Source organism: Larimichthys crocea, chromosome X (assembly GCF_000972845.2).
Source record: "Larimichthys crocea isolate SSNF chromosome X, L_crocea_2.0, whole genome shotgun sequence".
NCBI classification, from domain to species: domain Eukaryota; kingdom Metazoa; phylum Chordata; class Actinopteri; family Sciaenidae; genus Larimichthys; species Larimichthys crocea.
Window position 1 is genome coordinate 6936877 of NC_040020.1, and position 21590 is coordinate 6958466.

At 40.8% G+C, this 21590-nt stretch overlaps 3 protein-coding genes across 5 annotated transcripts in view; 2 read left to right on the top strand and 1 right to left on the bottom strand.

The window, feature by feature from the left end:
- Positions 1 to 2: 2 nt before the first annotated feature.
- On the top strand, positions 3 to 11992 carry fam114a1 (family with sequence similarity 114 member A1). Its single transcript, XM_027282686.1, has 13 exons — positions 3 to 92; positions 1878 to 2201; positions 3059 to 3143; positions 3238 to 3491; positions 4013 to 4147; positions 4311 to 4463; positions 4536 to 4692; positions 7113 to 7198; positions 8937 to 9164; positions 9313 to 9452; positions 9554 to 9626; positions 10564 to 10617; positions 10816 to 11992. Exons 2-13 carry the CDS (start codon positions 1884 to 1886, stop codon positions 10939 to 10941), a joined length of 1809 nt encoding a protein of 602 aa, XP_027138487.1. The 5' UTR covers positions 3 to 92; positions 1878 to 1883; the 3' UTR covers positions 10942 to 11992.
- An 862-nt stretch (positions 11993 to 12854) lies between these two features.
- Positions 12855 to 19649, bottom strand: LOC104927669 (uncharacterized). 2 transcript variants are annotated; one of them, XM_027282706.1, is made up of 10 exons: positions 19511 to 19649; positions 18676 to 18948; positions 18181 to 18468; positions 16316 to 16426; positions 16184 to 16237; positions 15050 to 15082; positions 14920 to 14958; positions 14788 to 14820; positions 14657 to 14704; positions 12855 to 13415 (listed from the first exon to the last, which is right to left on the bottom strand). In XM_027282706.1, exons 1-10 carry the CDS (start codon positions 19596 to 19598, stop codon positions 13354 to 13356), a joined length of 1029 nt encoding a protein of 342 aa, XP_027138507.1. In that variant the 5' UTR covers positions 19599 to 19649; the 3' UTR covers positions 12855 to 13353. The 2 variants fall into 2 exon arrangements, with proteins under 2 accessions (XP_027138507.1, XP_027138508.1); XM_027282707.1 differs by lacking the exon at positions 16184 to 16237.
- Positions 19650 to 19744: 95 nt separating this feature from the next.
- klhl5 (kelch-like family member 5) overlaps positions 19745 to 21590 on the top strand; it is a 56357-nt gene continuing 54511 nt past the window's right edge. The window contains exon 1 of one of the 2 annotated variants that reach the window (XM_027282682.1): positions 19745 to 19869. In XM_027282682.1, the coding sequence (XP_027138483.1) occupies positions 19779 to 19869 (91 nt within the window). In that variant the 5' untranslated portion in view covers positions 19745 to 19778. The remainder of the gene's footprint in view (positions 19870 to 21590) is intronic. The other variant, XM_027282683.1, reaches the window with a different exon arrangement.

Genomic DNA, 21590 nt, shown 5'->3' on the forward strand with positions numbered 1-21590 from the left:
TCTTGACGTGTCGTTGCTCTTCGGCGCGGTCACAAACACCGGCCTGCCGACGTGGCGGGGCGGAAGAGGAGCCGCTGTCTGACACTGAACGGGTGAGCTGCACTGTCACTTTGACAAAAACAAAACTGTCTTTGAGCTTTAAAACTTTAATTCAGCACAAACAAACCCTACAACGCATAAGCCTGCCGGTTAAGTTGCATTAACGCGCAGCAGTGTTGGTAACATTGTGTTTTAACACGCGTTAAAGATGAGAATAATAGCCTAATTGTTAAAATACGCTTTCAAATACAACAGTGGTCTTTGTTGGATGTGCTGTGTGCTGTCAGAGTGTGATAATGTATTTAAATGCTGTGAAAAGAAACAGTATGAGCCTTCTCCACCTTATTTTAATATAACAAATTCAGGTGATCAGTTATTGACAATTAATTAATTCTTACAGGCTTTTTTTTTGACAGTTTATGTATTAAATACATTTAAATCTTTATTACTGCAAAGGAAAATATTTGCACATCACTTATTGTCCTGCAGGCTGCAGGATGTTTTTTCTGGATAAATGTATAGTGGTGTTGTAAAACTGGTTTATTCACCATCTGTGTGCATAACAGTTTGTCAGATAAATGACATTTTGCTGCCTCAAACAAACTTAACAGTGATTTAAAAACGTTGGGATGACAGCAGTGATGTGGATGCATGAACAGCAGCTGACCACTAGATGATGGTGTTGAACCATGAAGTGACCATCAGTGATTTTTAGTTCAATTTACAGTGTTTGAATTTGCACAACTTCAAAGATTTGGGCCTAAAATTTGACTTGGCATGCAAGAAATCCACCAGGCATCAAAGTTTATTAGAGCAATGCAACAAATTTTAATTATTATTATTGTATCATTATCAAATAATGTGTCAGACGTGATTTAATTCAAATTTAAGTCTGTTTTGTGATTTTTTTTCCCTAGATATTATTCAAAGAAATGCAAATTATGAAAAATAAAATGTGACTGATGCAAAAAATGATGACAAACTTCATTAAGAAAATGTTTAATTTATTCAGTAAGTCTATTTTATTCTTGTAAATATAAATAGTTTGTGTTTTCTGTTCTGTGTCTGCCACAAAGTTTTGTGAAAGTCGGTGAAATAAATGATTCCCTCTGTAATGCTGGAGAGAATAAAACATGAATATTTAAAGATTTATTCATATTTTTCATTGCATTAATAGAAACTGCAACCCTTTTAAAGGTACAAAATGCAACGGTCACCTGGCTGTTAAATAAGGAGGAATGTTTGCAACACGTCGAATTGATTTATTGATCCGTATGTGAACATTTGAACTTTGTGCTACTTATGAGGTGTCTGAGTGTTTTTCATATTGAAATTAAAGCCAATAATTAGTCGATTAGTCAGTCAATAGACAGAATATTCAAGCCCAAATCTTTAGATGATCAGTAAAGTAAATCATCAAGAAAAACATGTCAAATATTCTGTGTTTTCAGCTTTTCAAATGTCAGAATCTGCTACTTTTATCTGTTTTATGTCACTGTGAAATTAAAATCTTTGGACTTTTGGACACACAAGAAGTTCAGGGATGTTGTGACTGAGATTTTTCAGTATTTTCTGACATTTTATGGAGGTTAATTGGTAATTAAGGTAACTATTAGTTGCAGAACTGATTGAAATTAGACCCCTTAAGCACACACAGAGGTTAGTTACATTTCCAAAATTAAAACATCTGTTTGGACCTTGTAAGCTTGAATGTACACTATGTTATACATGCATAATATAAAGTTGTAACAGTGTGTTTGTCTGCATAATTTAAAATGTTTTAAAGAAGAACAGATCAGCACTTTCTCCACTAAAACCAAAGATGTCTCCTCTTCCAGATCACCATGTCCCAGGCTGCCCCCTCTGCCGCAGACCCCTCTGCTGACACATCTCCACCCACCGAACCTCCTCAGACTGACCCCGGCTCCTGTCAGGATGTTCTGGAAGCCCTTGCACCGCCCTCGGCTGCTTTGCAGCCACCTTTGATCCCGGAGAGCGTCCTCCCACAGTCCACTGAAGAGACGACTACAGAGGACACCACCGGCACCGCTGAGACTTCAGAGGGTCCGACTGATCAGCCGAAACCTCCTGCTGAGGGTCAGGTGATCGTATGTGACCAACCGGTGAGCCTGGAGCCGGAGCCTGCAGAGGAGGATGAGGAGGTTTGTAGCACTAGTTTTGTAGTTGCACACAGTTCATGCTTCACTATAACTTATTTTAAGCTGTATTTCTGAGGCCAGTACTGATATTTACATTTGAGGGTTTATTAATCTGGTAATTATATTGTGTTTAATATCATTTTTTACTTAAACACTACATGTAAACAAACATTTTTTAAACATTTTTTAAAGGTCCAATGTATCAGATTTAGGGGGAATATGGCAGAAACGGAATATAATATTCATAATTATGTTTTCGTTAGTGTACAATCATCTTAAAAAAAGAGTTATTATGTTTTTGTTACCTTAGAATTGAACTTTTATATCTACAGATTCACAGCCAATGTAGTTTCCACCATACACTGAGAATGGGATGGTGAGGCGAGGTGGTTCCAATCACTAACTAGATTGCTACTAAAGCCTACACACTGTAGAGGCTTGTAGCTTTTTCTAGATCAGCAGTATCTCTAGTAGTTATGGAAATAATGCAGACAGAAGTCATGATTTCTAACTGTTGGGCCTGATTCAGACAAAATCTGGCACTGTGGTAAAAACACCGGCTGGCTACGGCGGTGTGGGCTGCTATGTCTGCCAAAAAAAAAACAACCTGCGGTGGAAAAGTTGAGCCAGATTCAACTTTTGGAGAAACACAACTTGATGTCACGCTGCGGTGGCCCATCCAACAACCAGACTGGACAAACTGCTCCACAGTCAGCCTGAAATGTCACTAAAACTGGGAGCTATCCAGGTTGGATTCATGGACTGAACTATGAAACTCTCCCTGTTTTTATTCTACGTCTGTGGTTTTTATTTTCGTTTTATGATTTGGTCTAACTGTTATTTTATGTGTGTGTCTGCAGAGGTCACTCCAGGAGAAAGAAAAAGGTTGGGGAGGTTGGAGTTCATGGGGAAAATCTCTCCTGAGCAGCGCCACCTCCACAGTGGGTACGTCTTCTGTTGTTGTTTCCTTTCGCCGTCTCTGTTTCTTCACCCACTCTCTCCCTCCGGTCTTAACCTTTGTGTGCGTGTCTGCGTGCAGGTCAGAGCCTGACCTCGGTTAAGACGAAGGCTGGAGAGGCTCTGCGTCTCCACAGGACCTCGGTTGGAGAGGAGGCGCGAGAGGAGGAGGAGCGGGAGGAGGGGGGAGCAGAGGAGAAGAGAGAGGGAGGAGGTGGAGAAGGAGGGAGTGAAAGTGGAGAGACTGACCTGTCCAGCTCTGGGGAGTCGACTGCGAGTCATGCAGCTTCTGGCAGAGGCGTTTTCTCAACGATCACACATGCTGTGCAGAACACAGTGAGTCAACACGCACACGAACACACACACACACACACACACACACACACACACACACACTGTCCATCTCACTAAGACACCAAGTCATGTGATCGTAAATTCACTGATTTCCAATGCAGACCTGCTTGATTAGCAAAATTGTGACTCGAGGCGTGATGCAGATTGTGGTATTTAGAGTTAAGATGTTGTTAAGATGTGTGTTTCCTCTCTTGGCCTAAGTAGGTCGATAGCTATGCAGTGAGCTCTTCTCTTCTTTTAGCCTCCTCTGTTATAGAGGCTGGTGAACGCTGCCTCCGCTCTCCATCGGCAATCACTCCACTTGATTTCCCTGTGGTCCAAAACGCCTGTGGCACAAACACGAAACACTCCCCCGGTGCTCTGAGGTGTCAGTCCGGGCAGCCCGACTAACAAACTGAGCTAACGGCAGCTACAGTTGGCTTTACTGTTTTACTTTACTGTCCATCAGGAAAACTCTGTAAATCACAGAGAGTTGTATCTCTCTGTCTGTCTCTCTCTCTCAGGGTAAGTCTGTAATCAGTGGAGGTTTGGATGCCTTAGAGTTCATCGGAAAGAAGACCATGACTGTTCTTGCCGAGAGTGACCCCGGTTTCAAAAAGACCAAGACCCTGATGCAGAAGACTGCATCCCTGAGTCAGGCAAGCACACAGAAAACCAGCACAACTCTCTCTTATAAGACACATCATATAAAACTCTTGTATTGTGTGTCTGTGTGGGTGGGAAACTTCAGTGTGAATTCTGTAACTTCTCTTAAGATTAGAGCTCTGCAGCAAATGTTAATTAAGGGTTTCCTTTTTTTAGATGTTGAAAGAAGCCAAAGAGAAAGAGCGAGCTCGTCTGGGCAACCAGCCAATCAGCGCACCCACAGCTCATTATGGTATTCTGTTTGACGACTACCAGGGTTTGTCACACCTCGAGGCCCTGGAGATCCTGTCCAATGAGAGCGAGGTCAAGGTAAGGAACAAGTGTGAGGAATGTGTGAGTGCTTCTCAGAAAACAGTGTTGGTAAAACCATATATCTCTTAGGTCCAGGCCTTCCTCTCCTCCCTGATGGAAGAGGAGCAGGAGGAGGTGAAGAAGGAGCTGATTTTCATCAAGGACATCTTCATCAAGCGAGGGGAAGAGGAGAAGGAGGGAGAAGAGGAAGAGGAGAAAGAAGAAGAAGGACAGACGAAGGATAACGGTGATCTAAGTTCCCAATTAGACTGTTCTACCCCCCTATGTGAGTGACCCAAACCAACCACCAGACCTGCTGGAGGTAGAGGTGCTCCCCGAGCACTGACCCTGGATCAGCTGGCTAGTTGGTTTGAACTCTAACAGACAGACACAAGAACTGATATTGGATCAGAAGTTCAGGATCAGAACTGATATTTCACTTTGGTTGAACTTTCCATCCAGTCTTTTCGTACCATAACACAGATTTTTACACATGAAGATCAGTTTACTATTGAGTTGCATTATGGGAAGTGTAGGATCCAGTGTTTTTTTGGCGCTTGACCCCTACTAGAGACTAAAAGTCTGACTTCTGCTGCTTCAGTTTTGGCCATTCTTTTATTCAAACTATCTGAAAAGTTCCCTAAATGTATGCTAGTGCAATACTAAATCACCCTTTTTAAGGCGAGAATCTCTCTCTTCCAAGCTCGCATCAAAAAATTTGATGCACATCTGCACAACTAGTGATAGAGACTGATATTTTAACGTCTCACAGGAACAGGAGACAAGTTCCTGGAGGCTGCAGCAGAGACGGGAAAACAGTTAATTGTGCCGTCAGACTCGCTCCCACTCTCACAACCAGCAGGAAAAACAAAACCAGGTAATTTAGGACCTAAAAATGAGTGAGGTGTGGAGTGGGGCTGAATTTCAGTTTATAAAAACAGTGTGACTCTCCACAGAGTCGTTAATATTTTGTTTGCACCCTCCCCCTCAACATAGAAAAACTACAGAACTCTCCCCGAACCTGTCAAAATAAATAAATATAGTTTAGGCAGACAAAGTTGCTTAATCTGCAGTTTAAATGAGTGAAGCTGTGAAAATAAAATCTTAATCCGAGATGAAGGACAAAAGACCCCCCGAGCTCCCCTACTGCACCAAAAATAAACACATAATTATTCCTCTTTTCTGCTGCCATCTCCCTCCTAATATTCATACTCTCCTTTAGCTCATGCAGATCACTGTCATATGTAATGATTGTGATTTGAATGTCTCTATTTGCACGAGGCGAGGCGATAACGTTATGACGTCATGACAATGTTTCATTTAATACCATCTTAAGACAGCTTGGACTGAGTTTTATCACCACTTTACACCAGACGATCGCAAAGCGTTCAGAACCTGGACATGTGTGCAACAGTGAAGTCATTTCTGCAACATAACAGCAACTCAAACATGTCACTGTCTGTCTGCGATATTCTTTGTTCTTTGTTCTTCATTAGCTTCCACAAAACAAACAAACAATTTTAAATCATGCAGCACCAATAAAGACAAAAAAACTGCAATATAATCTCAAATATAAGAAAGTAAAATGTCTCTACACTTATAAAAACCAAGTAAAGTATAACAGAAACAAAAACAGTCACCAACAGGCGGCATCAGAAAATAAAAACAAAACAAACATTGGCAGCAGCATTAACAAAATAATATATGTGAGATAAATACATTTTTATTTTATATATTATAACAGTATGCACAAATAACCGAAGACTAGCTTTTAGTTTAGTTTCCACAGTTATTAAAGATAATCGTTTATGCATCTCACACTCTGTGAAGTGAAATCTCCTTTTCGATCGTCCTCATCGTCAGGGAGGTGAAAGGTCAGAGTCCAGGAGCAGAGAAGAAGCTCAAAGCGCAGCTTCTCTTAACAAACTCCTTGTGCTGGAACAAAAAAAGTTAGAAGACGACAGTGTTGTCTCAGATAATATCGTATTCACTCAAAGCAAACACAAATTATTTATCCTGTTTGCAAACAGGCTGAAAACCTCCTGAGAGTGTTGGAGGCGTTCTGTTCCACCAAAGTGAAATTCATGCCAAGTTTCTGGTTCTCCTCAAATCCAACCAGCCACTTGTCACTTTACATTTTAAAGACTATAATGTGACCTTACACCACGCGACAGATGCCCTCAGGCGATGTCACAGCCGAGCAGAGAGTTCAAAGCAGACTGGTGTCCCTTTACATCGAGGGTTTAACTCTGATCCAGTGTCGCTGCTCAGGGGCCACTGATGCATTCACACCACAGATTCAAAATGAAACCAACAGAAACAATCAGATCAGGGCATTAAATCTGCATGTGGGCTGCACATATCAAGATCTAATTGTAATTTATGTACAGAGTCTGAATTAATTTGGCACGAAAACAAGAAGAAGAAGAAGTGCACAGAGTCTCTGTTGTGCTGTTTGCTGGAGGCAAACAGGAATATTATGATCTCAGCATGGGGGGTGGGGCGGGCATCAAACCACTGCATGTGATACAAACTGCTTTAATTTTACAGTTTATGCATCCACGGCTTTAACATATGCTGTGTCAATTGAAGTTTACTGACATGGCGTGTGTGTGTGTGTGTGTGTGTGTGTGCGTGTGTGTCCTTGTTCTTTTGTATTCCTGCCAGCGGCCGACGGCGAGGAGTTTGTGAGCGTTCTCACCGAGCTCCTGTTCGAGCTCCACGTCGCCGCGACACCAGACAAACTCAACAAGGTGAGTCACACATGCACAGTACATTTACTCGTGTACTACAAATGTGAGGTACCTGGACAAACTGAACACCGGCTTTAAATAGGTCGTCATAGTTTCACCTTTACGTTAGGAAGGATAGATTGAGGTAATGTAATCAGCAGCTGCACAGCTAAATACCACTAAAGAGTACACATATTTTCAAGATAAAGCTTCACTAATCTGAGGGTTCACTGCTTTTTCTTTAATTTAATTTATTCTGAATAGTTTTGTGGCATTGATTTGACAAGACTTTGTCTACTCACATAATGAAAATGTTCAAATTCCTCCTCAACTAACTACAGCACTGCTGCACAGACTTTTTTGTTAATACTATACATTTTCCAATGTGATATAAGGATTTATATTAAAGTAACCTCCAACCTAAACCTCTGTCTCGAACCTGAAAACAAACGAGCACACAGCAGCAAAACTTCAGAGCCGAACAGGCGGAGATGTCACATGTCTCTTAACCAGCTGCAGCCTCATCAGCACACGTTTGTCTTGAAGGAAAGCTTCACTGTGTTATTTGTACATTTAAGGATTTATTGGTCGCTGTGATTAAACTGGGGAACACAGTTTTTTGTTAAATTAGGTCTGACAGCTGTTTTTAACTGATTTTTGGGTGCAGAATCCAAAACTGATCTCAGTTTTTCTCTATCACATCAAGTTTTTGAACTATAGGATCCTGTTTTATTGAAAAATATGACAAATACTGTGCTTGTTTTCACTAACCAAAAGTAACAGTCTGTGCAATGATCTTTTTGCTCTCGCCAAACCACGAGGATACCAAATGCCAACTTTTCACATGTTCCTTTGGTCAACATCCGTAAACTCTCGACACACTGCTGTCTTGATCACCGAGTTTTACTTTAAAAATATGCAAAATATGCTTGTTTGACAGATGCACTGATGTTTGCTTTCCTCTGACTTGGAATGGTGAAACTAGCACAAATACAGCAAAAGGAGTCAGAGTTGTTTAGGTGTTTACGACGAGAAGTAGCAGGAGCAGACATGATCTGGAACAAAGGAAATATATATCTATGGAAATAAAACACTAAGATGGAATAGTTACAATCAAACCAAATTGAACTTACAACGGTATGCCCATGGTTACAAGGTGAAGAAAAAAGCACAAATCCTCTTCATTCCTACTATGCTGGCTTTCTGTTTTTTTAAGTGTTGTAAAGTCCTGGATGCATTTCCAGTTTCAAAGTATTTAACATCCATGTTTATCTGCTGGCAGTCCTCTTCTCAACATAGTTTACTATTTTTATTTTTTGGATGCCATTTTACACATACACTTCACATTAACCTGAACAATGACGACAACAAAAAGAAAAAAGAACACCAAAACAGACAAGATAATGTTCAACTGTGTTGATATTTTCTTCGTTTACTTGCTGTAAATAAAGAATAAATGAACAGAAATCTTCATCTTTATCAACAACACCATTCTATCCTCAACCAACTGGAACTGAAACACTTCAGGCCACAAAGACTTCTCTGAGTGAATTCTGGCGTTTTCGCACATCCGCTCTCTCCTGCTGCAGTCTTATAACTAATATAAAAGTTTTGACCTTTGAAGTCCTTCTGCATATTCAGATTGACGTATATAGGACCCGCATTAGCATATAATCGCGTATACGCATCTGATTAGCATACATCAGGACGGCGATCTCTCACCACGCAGAGCTGATGGTTGGTAATTATGCATCTCCAGGCTCAGATGAGAGCCCATGATTGGGTGAGCGAGGTGGAACAGCCTGTCACTACGGAGACGGTTGGCAGGGAAACGCAGGACCAGCCAGGAGGAGAGGCCTCACCTGGAGAGAAGGAGAAGGAGGAGAGGAAGAAGGGAGACGAGGAGGAGCAGGGGGAGACGAAGAGCGAGGGCGAGGAGGTGAAGGGAGAAGAGGAGAAGAAGGAGAAGGACCCGAGATCTCTGGAGGTGAACTCAAACTTTTTCTTTACAAATTTCTCCCTCTGATCTAATCTCCCTCTCCTCCTGCTGTCACAGGCTGATTTGATTTCATACAGTTTTTCCATATATATTCATATATATATATATATGTGTGTGTGTGTGTGTGTGTCTTCAGGCTGTCTACCTGTCATCCGTTGGCAGTCTGGCTGAAGTGACGGCTCGCAGTATCGAGCAGCTCCACAAGGTGGCAGAGCTCATTCTCCACGGCCAGGACCTGGAGAAACCAGCCAGAGACCAGGCGCACATCCTCACCAGGTGTGTGTGTGTGTTTTTGTGTTTGGTATGTGGGTGTGTCAGACAGGTGTGAGAGGTGAGATGGATATAATTTGTTAAAATCTACATTTTTTTTATTCCAGGTTGACGTGTGCCATGTGTAAGGAGGTGGAGTGTCTGGCCAAGAAGTTCTCCGATATGCTGCTTCTTGTTGGGGTACGTGAGATGGATTGTGTGTGTGTGGATAAGATAAGGAGGAGTCTAATGAGACTAATTATAATTAATAATAATGAGGCCAATGACTGAAAGTCAGTCAAACAGCATCTCGATTTGTCACTCCTTTGGTTTCTAAGCCTCTGTCATAATGTCCATAGAGGCTGGTTCCATTGCCCACATCCAGCTCCGGTTCTGGCACGACACTGCCAGTATTCCCCCATGCCCTGAAAACCTGAAAACAACCTGGATAACAAACCGAGCTAACAGCAGCTACAGTTGGCAGCAGCTTCCTTCACTGTCCGTCAGGAAACTCATAGAGAAAAAACAGAAAACATTTCCCCGTCTCAGCCATCATCCCTGTGGCTCTCGGCTCCAAAACCAAGTCCTACTAAAGACCTAAAATGTCTCAAAGAAAGAGTTAATTTCTTTAATAAAGGTTCAGTAACTTCTGGAAACATCTGGTCGGTGTAGTTGTAAGAAAAAGTCCCTCCATCAGGTGTAACCAGCGTTTGTTTGAGCCTATTTTCAGCTGCAGATTAATACGCACGTCATGCTCTAGTGAGTATTTACAGCAGCAGGATGTGTGTGTGTGTGTGTGACTCAGAATAAACACATGTACATGGTAATGAGGTGAAGCAGCGTCAACATACTCTTCCGTAATGATGAAGTGAAATGTCACCCAGCCAAACGGCGTGGCTCATTATCTTTTGGAATATAATAAAAGTCTGCGGCGCAGAGGAACGAGCGGCGCGCTTGTTAGTGTCTTTTTTTGTTTTTTGCTGGGATTTGTCGACAATGAGGAAAAATAACACCAGACGTTTCCTTTTTAATGTTTGTCTTTGTGAGTTTTCCATCAAGCACACTCAGTACTTTCATTAAGATCTTGAGTCTTTGCTGCTTCCCGTTTCTCTCTCATCTCGGGCTTTCTGTCTCTCAGGGCCGGAGGAAAGCTGAGGAGTTGAATCCACTGGTAGACAGCGTGCTGACAGAGGTGAGATGCAAGGATCTTTTTCCTCAGATGATCTGAGTTAGATTATTAGAGAAAAGTTACACTATGTTGCTTAAAAAAATGGGTTTTGTTACCATGTTTGTTATTTATGTTGTATGTTCTTGTGCTGCTTAACTGTACCTCACTGTTTGATGATGATGATGATGATGATGATGGTGTACATGGGTCTCCTGTCTACAGGGCTCCAACAGTACCAACTATATCCAGAATGCATTCCAGCTGCTGCTGCCCGTCCTGCAGATCTCCCACATCCAGAGCCAGCACTGTCGGTCCACCACAGAACCAGCAGCCCAGACACAACAATAACACACAAACACACACACACGCTACATGCTCACCCGCTTGTCTTAATGTATCTATTGTTGTACAGTAAAGTATAGAGAATAGATTATTCCAGATTAAGTGCTTAGATCTACATTAAGTGCCATAGCAACAGGGAGAAGATGTTTTATATATGCATAATATAATCTTGAAGATAACAGTTTAACAAATAGATCCATGTAGGATTGACCCACATGCAGGCTGCATGTGTGTGCGTCTCTGAATGTTATTCTGATTTATTTTTTTTGCTTTGAGGAACCAAAAAAATGTTCAGAGTCGATTCGAGCTCAGATCTGACAAAGATGTTTCTCTGTCGTCTCCAATAGCTGAACCAAAAAAACAGAAAATACTGATTGTGCTGAAGGGACTCTACATTAATGTATATTAAGCTTTCTTTGCACTCCTTACAGTCTGTTGTTATTTCGATAGAAAGAGCATCGACTTATCTTCGTGAAGTGTCTGTTCGACTGACGATGTGTTCATCTGGTTTGTCAGTATTACTGATTACACACAACACTTTTTATTTGTTTTGTTTTTTTATGTTAAATTATGTGAAGCAACACTACCTTTATATTTCACTCTCATCCAGTTTCAAAATCAGATGTTCATACTTTACACGAGAAAACATTTATTGTTCTCTTTAATGTAGATGAAATCATCTCTAATTATCTTTGGTTGTGCTGCTACACTTAAAATATATAACTCAACATTTTTTGGAGCTTTATTACTTTATGCCAAGAGTTGAATAAGAAGATTGATGCCACTCTTATATCTGTATTACAAATATGAAGTTTCAGCCAGCAGCTCTCCAAGACTAGAAGAGACTTAGTGGAAGACTGGCTTCGTCTTAAGGTAACAACATTTGCCTACCAGCACACAAACTAAACCTATTTTGTTCAATTTCTACTTGTACATGTATGTAAGTGTAAAAGAAAAAGTGTTGCAAATAGGGGATCATGTGCAGGAAGTGACTGTGGTGGGCCAACACATCATTTAAAATGTCAATAAAAAATAAATAACGACTGTACAACTACAATTTGTTACATTCGTACACTTTTTTGTACAAATTTAAACCAGAGACTGTATAGAACGTTGATGTGACATGCTCAAACAAGTCACCTGTCAATTAAAGTGACCACGTTGTTAATCCTGCATAACTTTAAGCCTTAATATAATGTGAACAGGTGAGTTGTATATAAATTCACCCTCAGTACAGTTGTCATAAACGGGGAAATTAGCTACAGAGACCCAAACTGTTTTTTGTACCAGGCTGTAAACATGTTTATTTCTGCTGTGAAGTTGGACATTTGAACATGGGGACTTATGGAGACTGACTCACTTCTGGAGCCAGCCTCAAGTGGACGTTAGAGGAACTGCAGTTTTTGACACTTTGGCTTCACTTCACAGCCATGGGGGGTTGCTGCTTTATTTAAAGATGCAATAAGTGATTTATATGGAGACGAGTTGTGAACACAACGTTGACAAATAATTTTTTAAGTAGCAGATTTACACGTCCAACAAAAATATATTTACTATAACTATATTTATTTAGCTAAAATGTGTTGATCAGTGAGTTTTAGAGGTGCTGGCAGGTTTATACTATCTGAGCTATTCCCCATTTTCAGTGCTAAGAGAAGCTAAACAGCCACTGGTACCAGATACCTTCTTACCATGCAGACATTCTGTGGTATTGATCTTCTCATCTAACTCTTGGCTAGAAAGAGTATTTTCCCAAATGTTGAACCATTTCTGTAACAAAATGACAGAACATGAAGTTGTTTTGCCGTCCTGAATAAAAATGCTGTTTCGCCGGTATCTAAATTTATACGCTTCTCGCTCCCCTGAGGTATGTTAACCATTTTCCATTCCTACCCTTATTTCTTCAACCACCTATGAAGTTTCAGCAGCAGATGCACCCAGTGCATCTGTCTTTTAATATCCAGTGTTAAATTGGCTCTTCCAGCCCTGCGGTTACACAGATCTCTGCACGAGATAAAGCACTCTTCTTCTCCTTCTTTACTTCTGCGTCTTCTCTTCTGGAGATACTTTGACACGCTGGCTAGAAAGATATTAAGCATCCTTTCAGCTTTAGCCAGATAGGGCAAGACCATTCTTCAGCCGTGCTGTTGCCTTAGAATACAAAATGACTTGTAATGCGAAATGAAAAATATTTGGGAGTCGAGTCATTTATTTAGGTTTGGACAGTTTACTAATGTATTTAGACCGCCGTCTACTAAAGTGCCCGAAGACTGTTGGAGGATGAGGTGTTGAAAATAAACACATTTTAACCATCTTTATGTGTCTGAGGTGTTTTTATTTACATCTTAAAAAAGTCTTTTTTTTTCTTCTTCACTGTACATTAAGTCCATTTCTGTGCTCCTTCTGGCTGCTCCTCCGTCACCAGCCCTGCTCCTCTGTGCAGGAGGAGGTGAAGGGATGGTTGCGATGATGCAGATTTGCTAAATGTAGACAAGATTAAAAAAATATATAACAAAGAGACTGGAGTTAGATGACAGGGAAAAGAGTCAGGGTGGGGTTGATGTTAACTCTCAGCGTGAAGTACATCTGACTGCCTGTTACATTAAAATTAATTCATAGCACATTTAAACTGCTAAATATTTTATAAATGCTGAATATTAAGTATAGATTATAATGGAGAAGATCATCTAAAAGTGAGGATGGAAGATGTAGTGGTGGAAAGTAACTAAACACATTTACTCAAGTACTGTACTTTAAGATCATTAATACAAAACATTATCAACAAATAATTGATTGATTATGCTGCCCAGCAGTTAAAACTGTCCCAACTTTGACCCGCTGCAACATGAAACTGATGCATCAATAATTAATGCAATCCAAAAATATAATATACAATATATACATGATTCTGACATACACTAATGTGCATAATGAGTACTTTTACTCTTGGTACTTTGAGTATATGTTCATGTAAATGTTTAGTAGTTTTACTTAAAGGTCCAGTGTGTAAGATTTAGTGGCATCTAGTGGTGAGGCTGCAACCATGTCGGAGAAACTACGGTCACCATAAAACTAATTTTAAAAGTTTAGTTTGTCCGTTCTGGGCTACTGTGATTTCACTATGGCGTACTGAAGCGGTAACCTCAGTGGCTGTGAAGTGAAGATGTGCAAAACTGCAGTTCCTCAAATGTCCACTTGAGGCTGGCTCCAGAAGTGAGTCAAAAACAAAAAACTGTTTTGGTCTCTGTAGCTAATTTCTCCGTTCATGACAACTGTACTGAGGGTGAATTTTTATACAACTCACCTGTTCAGGTTATATTAAGTCTTAAAGTTATGCAGAATGAACTGGTTGGATTAGCGAGGATATGTCCACATTTTATACAGTTTATGGGCAGACTCCATGTAAGAGGACCTGCTCCCTTTGTAGACTTATTCTAAGGTAACAAAAACACAACAATCCTTATTTCTTACTATAACAAACGTACTTGTATATATGTATTTATATTTCATTTATGTCAGAAGATCCTCCTAAATGTTACACACTGGACCTTGAAGTAAAATTTTGAATGAATGTATTGCTATTGACATTTACTAAAGTAGGGAAAAGGTGAAAGTACTTCTTCATGTAGGTTTTCTCATAATCGGCGTCGGTGGAAACCAAATGAGGAACAAAAACACAGACTAAAAGTAGCCTCTTTCATTCGTGTGACTGTGAGTTTACCTGTATAACAGTGGTCAACATTTCCATCCAGCAGAGTTTCTATGTTTTCTGAAAAAACGTATGTAAAGATTATTATAACACACAAAGTCACAGAAAGACTTTATCTGAATTTGTTCAAGCGTGAGTCCTACCTTGACTGTCGACTTCGTGAATAGTTGACAGTTCTGTGCAAAAAAAAAAAAAGAAATAAAACATGAAGAACTGAAACAGCATGAATCAAATTATTTTCATCCAGACTCTGTGTGTGCATTTTAGGAACTGACCAAACCAAGACTGGGGCCCATGGGAGGGGAGGATCATTCCTGTTGGACAATGAGAGGTCAGAAATCTTAAAAACAGACTTTTTGTAGAGTTTATGGAGAATTATTGTATAATTTTACCAAAGTCGGTTACCATTGTGAATGACGTCCGCGTGCTTCTCACCATCTAGTTGAAAGATCAGTAATTACTCATTTCATCAGGATACACTTTTTTCTTTTATGGACTGAGTTACGGCCCACAAGACCTGTTACACTTTTTTCTTTTATGGACTGAGTTACGGCCCACAAGACCTGTTGGCTCTGTATTTATGCATATGTACATGTAAATATGTAAAAAATATTTTTGCAAGAATAATTTGTATACTTGCCTTTTATAAATAAAAATAAAATTGAAAAAATTTGTTAAATATTTACAGAACAAAACAGTTAAAATGTATCATGTTTAAATAAAAGAATAATATATTTATTTTACATTGTTGCTTTATTGTGAAATTCCAGCAGTAATATTATTAATCTGTGATCTGCAGATTGGTCTTAATCCTCTGCTGCTCTGAGATCGATTCCTTTTGTTTCAGCCCACATGGTCTCAGTGTTTTTTTCTCATTAAGTAAATCGATTATTTCTCCATTTTTCAGGTATGTTGCGCACGTTGAATCGAGTGTATGTGTCTGTAGTTACCTGATGACTTCTCAAGAGAACTTAGATAAAGTTTATGTGACATTTTGAGTGAGAGAAGTCGAGTTTTGTCAAGAGAAAGTGTGTGTTTACGCATGTGCATGAAGTTATTGTACTTCTGTCTGTGTGATATGTTAATGCACTTTGAGTTTACTGTCTTATAGATCATCCTGTAGTGTGTAAATTGTTGTATTTATGCTGCATCTCTATCCCGATAACTAGATTTAGAGCTAATCTGGACTGTGTTGATAGATTGCGTGTACGTAAAGTGAAATAGGAGGATGTTTGGTTTTATTCCAGAGAGGGAACAGCTGTACAACAGCTGGTCAGTTAACCTTGTGTTAATATTCATAAATGCACTTTTACTTTTTGCACCTTTTTGACATAAAAACATTGACATTAAACTTTGTTTTAAGTATTTTCTAAGACCATAATTAGCAGATATTTTTAGATTGTTTGTAAATATGTATTTGTGTTTGCAAAGCGTTTTGTGTTAAATTGAATATTATAAATTTCATGTTAACTGTACAATGAATTGACCAGAGGCTTTAACAGACCGATGTGTGTATCTGGGTTTATAACGTGAAGTTACCGTTCAGCTGCTGGCCGGAGAAGTCGTAACAAACAGGGTGCACCTTGGGCTTTCCTGATGAGACATTTTCAGGTCAACTTCAAAAAATCAATGTGTGTTTTGTATGTGTCTGTGTGTGTGTGTGTGTCTTACTGCAGGAGTATCCCCTCCAGTAGATTTGTCCGAGCACGACTATGACTATAGTCAGCAGCACCACGCACAGAAGAACCAGCCAGAGCACCCTGAACATACAGCTCCACTCATCTGGAGGACGAAGAGGGCGATGAAGCAGAGACAGATTAGGGTACGAGAAAATGTCCAGACACACAACAACTCTTATTTTGATTTAACAATTAATCATTTAGTGGACACAGAGTCAGAAAATGGGAAAGACTTCCATCACATTTATGAAGAACGGACAAACTAAACTCTTGCTCTAGATCAGCCCTTCTGTACTTTTCCATCATAGTCTCTCCTTCATGCTTGGAAGGACAGGGTGAGACGAGGAGGTTGCAATCTGCAGGCTAACTTCTAGATGCAACCATAGAGCGTATAAAACATGGACGTTGTATCTGTGACGTCACGTAACTCTGCATAACTTCCACATAGCTTCACTTTACTGCTTGGATGCCACTTAATCCTTTACATTGGTATTTTAATGCTTGATAAGTAACTAAATAAACAATAATTGGTGTAATAATTAGAAAGTCACTCTTATCTTAAAAAGAAGAGATGCAGACAGACACATGGATGTGATCAATAAATCCAGTCAGAGTCGTGCCAGAGACAGAAATGAGAAAATAAGATACAGTAACAAATGAAACAGAACGAAGGGGATGGAAAAGTTTGGTGGAAATCGGGCAGAAAAATTGAAGTGTGATGGATATCCAACTCTCAACACACACACACACACACACTGGAAAATATGACTTAGCTTTAAGCTTGGGGGAGTGTTGGAGAGCCGAACAGAAAGAGGGGAAGCCAAAATCAATGCAGCCTCGGAGATACAGTACATTAAGATGAAGTGTAACTCTCGGATCATACAGCAGAGAGAGAGAGAGAGGAAGGAAAACACAAAACCGAAGCAAGAGAACTGAATCTGTTACATTGATGTAGGTGTCTCAATGTTTCTATATATCCATCCATTGTTGGTTTTGGAGAGGAGGTCCTCTCTGAAGAGAAGAGGTTTTTAAAGGTAGAGAGGGACGCCCCTGATCTGGTTGAAACAACGTACGAGAAGAGTCCGGTTTGCCCTGAGCGTACGGCTGGCAGAGCCAGGCGCCGTTCATTGGAGGAGGTACCTCATGCCTGTATGAGGACATTCAAGAACCGGAGAGCACTTTGTGATTTAAATTTGATGTGGGCTGCTACGGGTGGAGTACAGTAGAGCTCGATGAGCTGCGGGGGTAACGTGTGACCTTTTGGGTTGATTGAAAGAGTTTCACTGTGCACAGGCTGCGAGGCCGGTCAGAAGGGAGGTACAGTAAAGTATAAAGTAATTGCTTGCCCCGCTGGCTATAGTATTTCTGCTCCTAGCTGCTAAAAAAAGAAATGTGATATTATAATTTTATTAAATTGGGAAAGAAATTAGAGGGTCGGTTTTCACCCAGACAGGGATGGGGGCGTGATGCAAGGGTAAAATGTTCATGTTCGTGCAGAGTATCTCCTTTGTTTCTTTTGTGATACACTACTTCGCTTAAACAGAGATAAAGATATGAGCTTTGACGTCACACAGCACAGAGAGATGAAGGGAAACAAAGTCACAAAGCTGAGGCAGAAGTCAAGAGACGAAGAATCGAGAGAGATTTGTTCTATTGAAAAGAATGACTCCACCGAGGCCCGAGAGGGAAGACGAGTTTAAACGAGATTGAATCAATTTGAGCTCAGATGAAAACTGATTGGCCGATTTCTTTGTCTCTTATTGTCTCCTCTCCTCTCCAGTGTTGAAGTAAAGCCACACTGACCAAACGAGGGGCGGAGGACAAAAGAAACGCCGCTCCTTACATCCTGACACCAACCTTTCATCGTCCGTTTCCATGGCAGCGTTTCCTTGGCCGCTGTCAAAACTGTTCGATTGGAGAACCAAAGGAGACAGCGGCTTTGATTGGCCGACGCCGAGGCGAGCCGGGAAGGGAGACAGCAGTAAAATGCCTCGCTCCGCGGTCCTTCGCCATCCTTCGTCTTTCCGTCCTCTTCCTCAGGTGGGCGGAGGTGTAAGGAGCCGTGATTATTTAGGCTGTACAAGGTGAGATTCACGACATCAGGGAGGTGAAGCTCCACCGACACCTCAAACTGTACCTTTAAAGCTGCAGATAGATAGATAGATAGATAGATAGATAGATAGATAGATAGATCAGTGTTTTTCTCAGGTTTTTTAGCCACCACAGTTTCCTAAATCCTACACTCTGGTCCTTCAACATTTCAAGGCTTTAAAATAACGACAACTCAAAGGTGTCTCACCTTTTCTTAGCCGAGAATCTAAATCTAAACTAATCTAAACTGATGTGTAATACCTGACGATGTGCTTTCTCTGAGCAGTGCCAGCATGTCTGTATCTGTTTCACACATGAAACAACTCTTTTCCGGATCTTCGTCACCTCTCCTGGAGTCTGACGCAGGATCTGTCGCGTTGCTTTGATCCTCCCGCGCGCAGGCCTGTTCCCACTTTTCCCATTCTGGAGTCTGTGATGGGTCCACATGTCCGATCCTCCCATCTTTTCCCGCCTTCACCTGTTTCCCTGGCTCGCGCGGTCGGTAAGGCTGGCAGTGGAAGTTAACTTTTGATTCTGAAAGGAGCGAGACAGAGATTTAACAACACGACATTCAGAGAGATTTCTCAGCAGGAGCTGAGGGGGAAGAAAAGCAAAACGTTCTCTAGTCAGAAATCAGAGCGACGTCTCTGTTGCCTCCAGTTTATATCTGACCGAGAAAGACAGACGGGAGAGACACAAGCAAAGAGCAAAACTATCGAACCCGTGCGTGCAAAGTACAAAGCCCAAAGCCCAAAGCAAGTTGCTCTGCAAAAGAGACAACACAGTACGGAAACATTTTTTAAAAGCAGCTGTCAGTCTGCCGTTGTATGGGGCTATATTTGGGAGTGTCTTTTATCTCAGAGAGGCTGAATCAGAGCCTGACGACATGAAGAACAAGAAGTTTACTTCTTTCAAAGGCTGACTTTGGTATGAAGTTTGAACAAAACCGAGCCGAGAAGCAGAAACAGCTTGTTCCCTTTTTTAATACTTTGAAAAGGTCGTGAACTCAGAGTGAAACACACACACACACAAACACACACACACAAACACACACACGGTAAATAAACCTCCATCTGAAGACGTTTGGATGACCCACCTTTGTACAATGTGAAGAATTCAGGGAGGCAGATGATGAAGGCGAGGATCACGAGGATGACAAGTTTAGTCAGTGCGGCTCTTGTCATGGTTGCACCATAAGATCACACACACACGGACACACACACACACACTTTCACTCTGGCTTCCTCTCCTTTAAACAAAAGCACCCATTCACACCTTGTCTCTTCCTGCCGTAGTGGCCTTTAGTCCGAGGCTACTCACGATAACATTCAGAATTCAGGCGACACAACGTGACACGGCACGACATGTGCCTTCTACGAAGCAACTTCCTATTACACTTCCTGTCATTTCATCAGAACGCAAGAAAAATGGAGAGCGAGTTTCCATCAGCTGAATGTAAGTAGAAGTGTGTGTGTGTGTGTGTGGTTTTGAAGCCGAGTGTTCACTCTGAAGAGTATGAACGTCAACACAGTCAATCATGTGTATGTGCGTTGCCTATCTGTGGAGATCAGCTTATGGTTTGTTGTTTGTGTGAACCACAGACAGAAACAAAGAGATGTTTGTCAGTGCCGGTCTGCAGCCGACGTTTCCGTTGCTGGAGACAAACTTCCCTCAGTCTCCTCCTCCTCCTTCAGTCTCTACAGAAGCACCAGTTTGTTGTTTGTCAGTGTTTTTTCTCACAATTATGACAAATCATCTCATAATTATTCAAAACAATCGCATCGTTGTGAGTTAGAATCCGTAAGACGACGATAATTAGGACTTTGCATCTCATAACGAGGAGGTTTTTCATGTTAAGATAGACTGCATTGATCCCACAACAGCAGATAGAAATGACTCATAAGTAAGAAATCTTACGTCATGCCGGTGTTAAAGAGTCTGACAGCTGCTGGAATGAAGGACCTGTGGCATGGCTCCTTCGTGCATGGTTGGGAGTAGCAGTGTGTTGCTGGAGGAGCTTGTTTAAGGCCTCCACAGTCTCCTGCAGGAGGTGAGAGGAGTTGTTCATGATGGATGCCAGCTTTGCTGAACGTCCTCCTCTCCACCACTTCCTCTATGGAGTCTAACAGGAAGGAGAGCTGGACCTCTTTACCAGTCTTTTTCTGTCTCTCTCATGAGCATTATTATTATTTATCAAGTTAGTCATTATTATAAGATATTAAATCATAGATATCAGATAGTAAATCATAATTTATCTTGTATGTAATTATACAATTTATAATCTCATATTTATGAGCAGGTTACTCATACTTATCAATCATAGATATCAGATACTAAATCATACTTCATCAGAGGAATCAGATTATTATTAGGCACTGTGTCATGATTACAAGAAGGTGTCACATAATCATGCGACAATATAGTATCTCGGGTCAGATCATATGATAATCATATTTCTCGTAATTATGACGTGCTGAGTCATAATTAAAAGACACTGAGTTAAAATTACGTTTCTCATAAATAGACGAGCGTATCCAGCTCTTTCATTTGACGTCACCACACGGTACAGAGCTGACAGTGTTTGTGTTGTTGCTGTTTTTTAAATTTAGCTCTATTATAAAAGTATATATATTTTCTTTTCCTTTGTGTTGTTTGACTTGATCTCTGCCGGCTGTTTAGTGTAGCTGAGATTTTACGGATGACTTCCCGAGAGCCACTTATCTTAGCAGGCCTGGGATGGGAACACACACACACACACACACACACACACACACACACACACAGAGTGATGAACATGGCTGGCAGGTGGAGTCTTATCTCCCCTCCACAGCACCTTGCCTCTCTCAGGGCTCAGTCGGCAGCTTGGAGCAAGGTGGAAGCAACCACCTCAAAAAAAATTTACTTTCTGTCATTTTACGTCCGATCAGAGCCGCTCGACACTTGAAGCATTTCCAAATATTTTGAAAATGTATTCACCAACTGTGATTTAGGCATATACAGCAGCAGCCAACCAACAACATCCTCATCAATAAAACTGTAATTTCCAATTAATTTTGCAGACGCTTCCTGGGGGAAAAAATCGTAATCCTGGTATACTTCCAGTTAATTAATTCAAATGAATTGCTAAAGAGCCATTTGTTGTTGCACGGCAGGTCAGCTCATCGTGCAAAAAAATG

Coding starts and splice junctions, on each gene's coding strand:
- LOC104927669 (XM_027282706.1), bottom strand. CDS start 19,598: ATGACAAGAGCCGCACTGACTAAACTTGTCATCCTCGTGATCCTCGCC. Junction 14,959..15,049: donor CGCGGACGTCATTCACAATG/GTAACCGACTTT, acceptor ATTGTCCAACAG/GAATGATCCTCCCCTCCCAT. Junction 14,705..14,787: donor TCACGAAGTCGACAGTCAAG/GTAGGACTCACG, acceptor ACGTTTTTTCAG/AAAACATAGAAACTCTGCTG.
- fam114a1 (XM_027282686.1), top strand. CDS start 1,884: ATGTCCCAGGCTGCCCCCTCTGCCGCAGACCCCTCTGCTGACACATCT. Junction 2,202..3,058: donor CTGCAGAGGAGGATGAGGAG/GTTTGTAGCACT, acceptor GTGTGTCTGCAG/AGGTCACTCCAGGAGAAAGA. Junction 3,144..3,237: donor CAGCGCCACCTCCACAGTGG/GTACGTCTTCTG, acceptor GTCTGCGTGCAG/GTCAGAGCCTGACCTCGGTT.